The 10259-nt window shown below is 39.8% G+C and overlaps 1 protein-coding gene across 4 annotated transcripts; it reads left to right on the plus strand.

Annotated features, from left to right (window-relative positions):
- Positions 1-307: 307 nt before the first annotated feature.
- On the plus strand, positions 308-9260 carry LOC111146685 (zinc finger protein 706). Of its 4 annotated transcripts, none has more exons than XM_022502342.1 (4): positions 308-571; positions 3964-4100; positions 6243-6350; positions 7041-9260. In XM_022502342.1, exons 2-3 carry the CDS (start codon positions 3966-3968, stop codon positions 6336-6338), a joined length of 231 nt encoding a protein of 76 aa, XP_022358050.1. In that variant the 5' UTR covers positions 308-571; positions 3964-3965; the 3' UTR covers positions 6339-6350; positions 7041-9260. The 4 variants fall into 4 exon arrangements, with proteins under 4 accessions (XP_022358050.1, XP_022358051.1, XP_022358052.1 ...); XM_022502343.1 differs by lacking the exon at positions 308-571 and adding an exon at positions 656-945; XM_022502344.1 differs by lacking the exon at positions 308-571 and adding an exon at positions 952-1949.
- The last annotated feature ends 999 nt before the right edge of the window (positions 9261-10259 follow it).

Below are 10259 nucleotides of genomic sequence, written 5' to 3' on the forward strand. Positions count from 1 at the left end.
AGCGACTTGTGAAACACGCCGCAGGCCGTCACCCAGCAGGACCGGGATCACGCGGCTCCCGGGGCCGGCCGAAGCCGCCTAGATAGAGCACGCGGGAGGGGAGGGGCACCGGGGACAGAGGGTGACGTCCCCAGCAGTTCCCCTCTCGTAGGGGCCGCCGTCGCCGCTAGGCCCCGCCCCCTGACGCTTATGTAATAGGGGCGCGCTGCCATTGGCCCGCGCGACCGGAAAGGGCGCAGGCGTGCGAGCAGGGGAGGGGCGCGGGAGGCGGCCGCAGCAGGAAGGCGCGTGGGCGGCGAGAGCAGGCGGGCGCTGGGGCGACTGGGAGAGTTGCGCGGCGTGCGCGGGCACGAGCGTAGTGGCCTCTCCCGAGGCTGAGGCGGCGGCGGGCGCGCGCGGCGGCGGCGGCGGGCGCGAGGCGCGGGCTGTTGTGCTCTCCTCTTTCCCATCCTTGGCGGGTGGAGGAGGCCGAAGCGGTGCTGGGCGCTCTCCCCCTTCCTCTCCCTGTGGCCACCTCCCCCGGCCCTCTCGCGCTGCGCGGTCTCTCCGACGCAAGACTGTCCCGGCCCGGGTGAGCGGCTGTGGGGGCGGCGCTGACGCCGCAGGACGTCCGGGAGCCGGGGTGGGGGCCTGGCGGCGGGGTCGCGGCGGGTCGCGAGGGGCCGCCGGCCTCCCCGCCTCCCCGCCTCCCAGGCGGCGGCCGGGCCCGTCCTGTCCCGGCGCGGGCCGCGGGCTGAGGGAGAGCTCGGGCGCCTGCCAGGCCCTGCAGGTGGCCGGGTTGCAGGCCGCCCGCGGCCGTGGCGCGGAGCGGTAACCTTACCCCTTGGCGACAGCAGCTGGTCGGTTTCTCGAGGCCGGGGCTCCCGGCGGCCAAAGAGGCCGGGTTTGGGGCAGCCAAAGCCTCCGGGAGGCGCGTCTCGGGCCGGGGTCGGTGAGGAGTGGCGGGTAGGTGGGGGCTGCGTGGCCGGACCGAGGAAGGGGCTCCCCGACGCGGGAGAGGCGGGCTGGGAAGGAAGGTGGGCCGGGCTGCCGCTGGGGTTGATCAAGTGTTGGGTGAAATAGATCTTACTCCCGGTGCTTTCCTCTTCCCTCCCCGAAAGGATGTAGTTAAAAGCTAGGGTCAGGATGTTGATCACTGCCTGGGCCTCCTCGTTTCAGATAGTTATGGAGAATGATCTTACTTCCTGAGTCCCAAATCTTTTTTTACTCCGTTGTTTCTGGTTTCTAGAGGATCTTTGGAGGCAATACTTACTTGTTGCCTCCTGAAAGAGCTCTTCATGTTAGAAGAACTCTATTCTTCTCCTTCCCTCTTTGCAGCCCTCTAAGCCACACTAAGAGTTACATTTAAAAACCTGCATTTAAGGTGTTTGTAAATGACTTGTTGGCCCTCAGTTGTGTATAATTAAGAAGTGCTTAAGAGTTTGTAGAAAATTCGATTGGCCTGAGAGTAATCCCAGAGTTGAGCTGTCCAAAAGCAGGTGGCTTGTTCGTTTGCATTTCTGCTTTCAGAAAGGAAATCAATGCCGTGAGTTGTTAGAAGTTAGGGGCCTACCCCACGCGTTTAGACTCTTGATTCGATTTCCTTTACCGGGTTTTCGGTTTTAAAAATAAGAATAAGCGGCCAGTCTTTACTTCTTAAAGCTTTTATGGTTTTATTTGTTACTGTTAAATGACAATGGAAAATGGGTTAAATCTATTGTGTAATGTTATATTTTAGGAGAAGCCCTAAATGGAAAAGTTAAAAATAATGTTGTGCATCTCGTTACATTGTACAGATCACTGCATGAAAATGGTATCAAAATAGTTAATATCTTGTAATTATCAAAGAAACTTCTGGAATTGGCATAAAACAGTTGAGGTTACCCACAAAATCATTATGTTAGAATGTGTAGCAGACATTGTGTAGAAGAGTTCAGATGCATGAGAGGACTGAAGTATTCTGACATAAGGTACTGATAAAAAGATGTTAGGAAATATGGGGATATGTAAAGATTGAATACCTATTATCATCCAAATGATACTTAAGTATTCAAATCTGTTTCTGTGGAAATAGGTTCCGCATGCTTGCCATAACATTTGTACTTAAATATACATTTAAAAAGAATCATACCATTTGACTTGGGATTAATAAAGATTTGGCTTTATAAAAACTAAAATGGTAATTTAGTTTTCAAGGAGTAACACATCTGGTAATATTTACTATTTGGGAATAAACTAGGCTAGCATACTAAAAATTTTTATAGTTCGTTAAAATATTCAACCGACTTCTTAAAAAAGCATTGATCCTCTTGTATGTTTTATTTGACTTTCAGTTTTGTGTTAAATACTAGTGGGGAATTTGTCCAGGCAGTGTATTTATTTTGTCAGTTTCCCTTTTTCTTTTTGGGAGAGGCCTGTGTGTTTGTATGAAATGCTTTGACTTTATATCCATTAACTAATTAGGGTTTTAATCAGGAAAAAAAGCCAGCCCTGTTTTCTTGTAAAGGTGATCTAGATCCATTTTATGTTCATATCCTGCAATGATTTAAAAGCTTAAAACTTAACTGCAGTGCTACTCAAAGGTATATATAGGAATTCTACGTAGGACCCCATTTCAATATATTTAAAAAGCCTTTGGTGCCCATAGACTCCTTATGAGCAGTTTTAATTCATGTTGTCTAATAGAAGACTTTATTTTTTTATTTTATTTTAATTCCAGTATAGTTAACATACAGTGTTGTATTAGTTTCAGGTGTTCAATATAGTGATTCCACAGTTCTACACATGCTAAGTGCTCATCATGATAAGTCTACTCTTTAATCCCCATCACCTATTTCACCCATCCCTCCACCCTTCTCCCCCTGGAAATCATCAGTTCTCTATAGTTAAGAGTCTGTTGATTGATTTGAGAAGTCTTTAATTTTAATGAAGAAGTAAAAGTAACATTTTCAGTAACAATTTTTTACCCATTTAGCTTCATTTAAGACTATTCGTAAAAAGTAAAAGTATCTCTACCTTTTTTACAAGGTTCATTCCCTCAACTGAAAACTGATTTAATTTTGTTTAATAATTTCCCCAGCAATGCTGCAAAGACCAATTTTTTAGGAGGATTTAGGATAGCACAGTAGTTTTTATGGAACCTGAAGTATTTAAGGGAACAGTTCCATTGCTCTTAGGATCTCCTTCAGAAGCTTTAGGTGACAGCCTTTATTTCTCTTAAAGTTGTAAAAGTCTTAATTCACAACAGTGAAAACCGGAAAGGGAAGGTGATCTTTGAAAAGTGATCAGGCAAATGCTTGGGTAAAGGCACTAAGCTTCTCTGGTAAATTTTTGAAGATTACATATAGCAGGGTGCACAAATCTCAGATGTACAGCTCGATGAATTGTTACAAGTGAGCACACTGTATAAGCATTTTACCCAGATCGAGATGTAGAACATATCACCACCCCATAAATCCTCCCTCATGCCCTTTTCTCCCCAGTCAGTATGTCCTAGATTAGCTTTGCCTGTTTTAAATTTTATAAAACCTATATTCTTTGTATCTGGTTTCTTTCTCTTAACATTGGATACAACCATGTTGTTACTTGTAACAGTAGTTCCTTTTTGAATGCAGTGTAGTATTCCATTGTATAAATACACCATACGTTACATATCCATTTTACTAGGAACTGGCATTTGGGTTGTTTCCAGTTTTGGAAACAGGTGCTGTGAACTTTCTTGTACTGTTTTTGGATATATATGTACCTTTGTATTTCTGTTAGATACATACTGAGAGTAAAATTGTTGGGTTATAGAGTAGATAACTACCAGTTTGCCACAGTGGTTGTACTAATTTATTCTCTACTAGCATTGTATGTGAGAATTTGAAAACCCACACATTTTGATAGATCCCTCTATAAAATTTAAGTCTTCAACTCTGAGAGTGTTACCATACTTAGGTTACTCTGTGTTAATCACTCTAATGCTTCAAGTTCTATTTTTAGATATGGCTCGAGGACAGCAGAAGATTCAGTCTCAGCAGAAAAATGCCAAAAAGCAAGCTGGACAAAAGAAGAAACAAGGACATGACCAAAAGGCTGCTGCCAAAGCTGCCTTAATATATACCTGCACTGTTTGTAGGGTAAGGGGAAGTGAAAGACCGTTTTCCTGTGGACAATTCTTTACTTAGACATTGGTTTTATATAGGTTACAACTTTGCAACTATGGCAGAATAAATAGTAGATTGAAGAATTGGTTATTTTAGAGGTCCATCTTCAGTCGTCTATTAAACAGATTTTTTTTTTTTTTTTTTTTTGAATGGCTCCTGTGGCCAGGCATAGTTCTCTAGGTGTCAGGGAAAGGGAGTGAACAAAGCAAAGTCCCTTTCCTTATTTAGAATAAAGATGTCTTCTTCAGAGCAGATACTGCACTTTGAACTTTGTAAGGAAATCAGATCTACATTCTTTTTTCTTTTTTTTTTTTTTTTTTAAGATTTTATTTATTTGACAGAGAGTGATCACAAGTAGGCAGAGAGGCAGGCGGCGGTGGTGGGGGGGCGGACACAGGCTCCCCGCTGAGCAGAGAGCCTGATGCAGGGCTCAATCCCAGGTCCCTGAGATCATGACCTGAGCCGAAGGCAGAGGCTTAACCCACTGAGCGCCCAGGCGCCCCCAGATCTATATTCTTAGTTTATAGCTACGCAGGATACAAGTGAACCTATCTCTGGTTATGAGTTGACTTTTTTCTTCACTAAATTTGTAGTGGGATATCTGTAAAACTATATGGAGTATATTTACATTGAGAGCTGTTACTAGAATTAATGCGTGTTATTACATTTGAAGAATAGTTATAACAGCTACTGTCAAGTGCTTACCAGGTGTTTTACATGTATGAGCCCATTAATCCGCTTAACCACCCTATGAGATAAAAGACTTTTTGTTCTCATTTTACAGAAGAATAAACTGAGTCATGGGCATTAAATAACTTGTGCAGGGTGATCTAGCTAGTACAAAGAAGAGCTGGGATCTGAACCCAGGCAGTCTAGTTCCAGAGCCCACCCTCCAGACCACTGTACCACACTGCCTTTCAAAGAAGTTTTTCTTGGGGTGCCTGGGTGGCTCAGTCAGTTAAATGTCTGCCTTCTGCTCAGGTCATGATCTCCGGGTCCTTGGATTGAGCCCCGTGTTGGGCTCCCTGTTTAGCAGGGAGTCTGCTCTTTCTGCGCCCCACACCCCACTTGTGCTCTCTCGCTTGCTCGCTCACTCAGTAAATAAAATCTTGAAAAAGTAAAAAGTTTTTCTTTAATTCAAAGAGTCTCTTTCTTGCTTTTTTTGCTTAAGCTTAGCACCCTTGAAGTTAGTGAATAGAAGTCCCAAAAGAAAAAATACATAGGTTGGTCAAATACTATGCTTATAGATACCATATGTATAATGTATTTTTTTCTCAAAGCCTTATATACCTGGGTATGGTTTTGGGAAGGGCTCTCAGTAAGACATGATTCCAAGAGTAAAGTTCATCATCTGAAGGCATTACTGATGAAGTAGAAGTTCCTGACTACATAAAAATTCTCATTAAGAGAGGAAATCTATTAACATTAAATGCCTTGTTCATACTAAGCTTTGATACACTCAATGAAATCAAGCAACTTTAGATTCTGTTTGGAAAGAGGCAGGGTAAATGTAAATTTCATTAAATTACTGATGAATAAATACTTTGACCTAAAAATACTAGCTGTTCACCTATTTAAAAACTCAAAACAGCAAAAACTTTTTTTTTCCATGTTTTGTTTAATCAAATGGGCTAAAGTAAATAATTGAAGGTCCTTGCCTAGGGAAGTTGGTATAGTATAGCATTTGAGAACTGAAGTACTAGTACTAGGTTAAAACAGGTCTTGTGCAAATTACACACTAGGTTTTAGTTTCCTTATCCTGTGAAATAGAGAGGATAGTAGGAACTAATTTAAGATTACTGTAGGAAGGTTCTGAGAATTGAGGTAACCTGCTTAGCATAACATTTTAAGTAAATGTTACCTGTTTGCTGTTAATCAGACAAGCAGAATACTTCATTCTGTGTGACCCACCCTTTCTTCATATGTGAAATACGGTGATACATTAGGAATCTCTTTGTTACAAGGTCCTTTTTCATATGCCAGCCACTAGTTGCAGGAACTTAAAAGTGTTTTGAGATAATTGTCTATCATGAGCAGGTTCAGGAATTGAAAAGTTAACACATTTTTTATTTCATGAAATTCAAGTTCCTTTTTTCCCCCCATATTTTTACTTAGACACAAATGCCAGACCCTAAGACCTTCAAGCAGCACTTTGAAAGCAAGCATCCTAAGACTCCACTTCCTCCAGAATTGGCTGATGTTCAGGCATAAAGTTGTTTACAGGTAATTGACCTTTTGTGTTTTCCTTCGTTAATGTCAAGGTTGTGTACAGAGCAAAATTATCTTCTCTGACTGTGAAATTAATGTGTACTTTCCAGCTGAGATTTTATTCCTTCCCCTTTTAAGTTAATGTTTATTTTTACAATTGTTAAAAGCCCATTTTCCAAACCAGTTTGATCTTCCCACTGCTTTTGAAACACCCAAGTTTAAACTGTTGCCCAAAATGGGGAGGTGATGTGATGCTGGCCACCTGTGGTGCAAGAATGGAAGAGACTTAACTAGCTTAAAGAAAATAACTATTACAAAGGCATTTGAGGGTCTTGCTCCCCAGAAATGATGCAGAACAATGTTCCTGAGTGCTTTGGGTCAGGTATTTTACTTCTGGTGTCCAACAGAACTTAGTGCATTAGGACACCTGGCAAATAGAGGCATATAGTGTGTAAACTTGAGAGTTGCTTAAAAATAGTCTGTGTGTTTGGTTTTGTGTTCTTTGTTTCCTCTAAGGTGGGATGGTGTGAGATAATTATTTCTTTTCATAGTAAATTCATCAAAGATTTCTTTATAAAATCATTGACAGATCTGTCAGACTAACGATACCTCTGCATGTGGTGCATTTTTCTTAGACATTTGAAATGCATATAAGTTGTATTTGTGCAATGCTTACATTCACTACATATTTCATTTGTTTTATAGGTGAATTCATGACACCTTTGACTCTTCTACTGTCTCAGACCTTAGGTAACAAACCTGCAGCTGCTTTTCTAACAAACTGTTGATCAGCAAAAATAAAGGGGCTACAGAAACACTCATTTTTATGCTGTTCCCTTTTGGGCTTCATGCAAAGACAATTCTGTGTAAATGTACAGTTGACTCTGATTTGGAAATCTGAAAATCAGTCCATCCTTGTTATAAAAAATTTTTTTACAATTGTAATTATATTGATGTTCATATTGTGTAAAATAACTCATTTAATAAAGTAGTACTTTGATTTTACAACATCACAGGATAAATGGTTCTAGAAATTCTGTTCTAACTTTCCACATTATTTGCCTTACGAAAATCCAATGAATTTGTCAGCTAGAATTGCAGGCGCGGTTCTTCTGTCCCTCTCTCTGCTCAGTGGCAGGTTCATTAGCTAAACTAGAACAGCCCCGTTCACGCAGTTTCATTGGCCGCTGTTGATGGAGGCGAAGAGTGACTTCCCTGCTGCCTTAGTATATTACCAGCATGCGTCATTGATTCCTCTGTTTCCTGTGTTTGAGGTGGGAATATTTCAGTTTGCCGCATGACCATAGCTGCTATCCAGGAACACCCCGGAGATGACTGATAAATTGCTAATGCGTTGGATTTTCAGTGAGCCCTTCTGAAAGATGAGGCTCTGAAGTATATGCCATGATGGAATCAGTGAGGCTGTTACTGAATCCAAAATATGATGGATCATATGTGAAGTAAAGCTCTGTCTTACATAAATTATACCAGATTCTTTCAAAATTCTTCAAGTTCACTAATTGGAAATTAAAACTCAATTTTTGAAGGATTTTTTTGGAAGTTATTAATGTTTTAGCCAGTTTTATGAATGGTATTTCATTAACAGGAAGATTGGAATGACTTGCTGCTGGGTTAATTCCCAGAACCACCTCCCTCCTTTCCTTTGTAAGTGAATAGTTGATTTTAGGAGTTTACTTTGTGCTGGTTCCTAAAATCAAAGACTGTACAGTAAGACTTCTGTCTGAACTAGAAAAGGATTAAATTATACGCCAATCTTCACATTCCTTTTGGCTTTGAGGATGGGGGAAGTGGGTTAGTAAAGATAGGTGAGGTAAATCCTACCCAGTTAAGGAAGACTAATTTTAGGGTTCTTCTAATTTGCTTTTGTCAACTATTAACTTTACTCGTGAAACTGCTTTAACTCTGTTTAAATTTTAAAGTTCATATAATAGGAAGATCACTCAACTGGTAATTGCTTAGAGGCACAAATCTGACTCTGGATTACAAAATGCATTCCCTCTCTCCGCTGTAATTCATCACTGCATTTGTTTTGTAGCTATGCATATTCTGCCCATCTTGTTTGACTTCACTGTAAATTTCAAGTAAGATATTTACAAGGAAAAGCTTCAGTGGCAATAGTTTCTTAGCAACTTCTATTACATTCTTACTTCAAAATAACTTTTTTTCATGTGTTTAATTTCCTAAATTTCAGATTTAATATCTGTTACCTCCTAATATGTTGCTACCAGAACATGAGAACTTGCCTGATTGCTTGTGGGTATTATTAAAGTTCTGGTTACATTACAATTTAAAGATTTTTAAAAGCGCTTTGACCATATGTATGTTTACATTTAGTAACAAGTCATTTAAAAACCATTCACAAGTTTTTTTTTGTTTTTTTTTTGTTTGTTTGTTTTCATTTTTGCTGACTGTAATTCAGAATAAAAGCTTTTTGTTCTGGTATTTAACCCTTTTTTATAAGCAGCTGAAGACACCATATATAACTTTATATCTCAGTGATAGGAAAATAGCTGCATTGGTCTTAAGACATTAATTATCATACTTCATGTAAGGATTACTAGTACAATCCCTTTTTGTTATGTTTGAGTTAAATTTGCTCTAAGGGAAAACTGCAATTCTTAAGCATCCTCATTATTAAATTTGAAGATTCTTTAACAGATCACAGCAAAGTTCATTATAAAACTGTTATGGTGTCTTCAAAGACTTTAAAAATCTGAGACACTGAGAGATAATTGGTCCATTTGTATTCTGTATTTCCATTATTTGCCAAAAGAAATGGGGTCAAGATTACATTTGTTTCCATTCTACTTCCTATGGATCTACATCCCCATGTTTAACTGACACATTGGGGGTTCAGTTGTGTGCTGTAATGTCTTATTAAAGAAGATATTAAAGAAAACTAAACTAGTCTAATTTCTTCTACATTTTAGGAGATTTTTATATTGCCTCTTCCCATTTTTTTTTAATTTCTCAACTCAGAATTATCTCTTGAGTATAGAGCTCAGTTGTTTAAAGGCAGCAAGAGATTTTTCATTTCACATTTTTTTCCCTGCAGTTGTCTATTTTAGGTGTACAGAATAGTTAAGAATGAAAGGGAAAAGTTTGTCATTCTGAAACCTTTCTGTAGTGCAAGTTGTAGGAAGGGGGAAATAATTGCCTGTTAATGCAAAAATAACACTAAAATAAAAAATGCTTAGGTCAGTAAACTGAAGGAGATAACACTTTGGTTTTATATTAAAGCTACTGCCTAGCTAGTTAATCACATCATAATTCAAATCTGAGATAATGTAGCATGAGTACCGTAGAATTGGCCAACATCACTATTTTAGCCAGAAGACTTGTTTTTCATTTTTATTAGTAGGTGGAATAGACAGCATATGTTTAAAAATGTAGTTAATATCAAGGCCTTTTTCTATAATACAGTGATAGTCACACTCCAAACTGTCACTGAAATACTATATTTAAACTACTGAATCTGAATTACTTTATTTGTGCTTGATTTTTCATTTTGGGGAGCTTTTGGTTTGGTTTGATTTTGGTCAGACACATACTTTTTCAGGTATATAGAAATGAAGATCAACACCAGGGGGTTGTGGTTACTGTGACTTTACAGTCTGAAATCTTTCAGGCTAGCCAAATTTTATCTGTTGTAAGTGTTTGAGAAAAATCTTTAGCCCTTTCTATGATTTAATAAAACATCTATATACTTTATTGAGAAAATAGATGTTTTATTAATAAAAATTCAACCTGTCTTTGTGGGTTACTATATTGAACTGAAAATTAAATGTCCTCTCTTATTTTTTATGTAATTATTTGAGAGAGAGCGAGTGCGCAGGGTGGGGGTTAGTGGGAGGGGCAGAGGGAGAGAATTTTAAGCAGGCTCCATGCCCAGCATAGAGCTCG

This window comes from Enhydra lutris, unplaced genomic scaffold, assembly GCF_002288905.1.
Source record: "Enhydra lutris kenyoni isolate GAN:26980312 unplaced genomic scaffold, ASM228890v2 scaffoldscaffold14, whole genome shotgun sequence".
Lineage (NCBI taxonomy): Eukaryota > Metazoa > Chordata > Mammalia > Carnivora > Mustelidae > Enhydra > Enhydra lutris.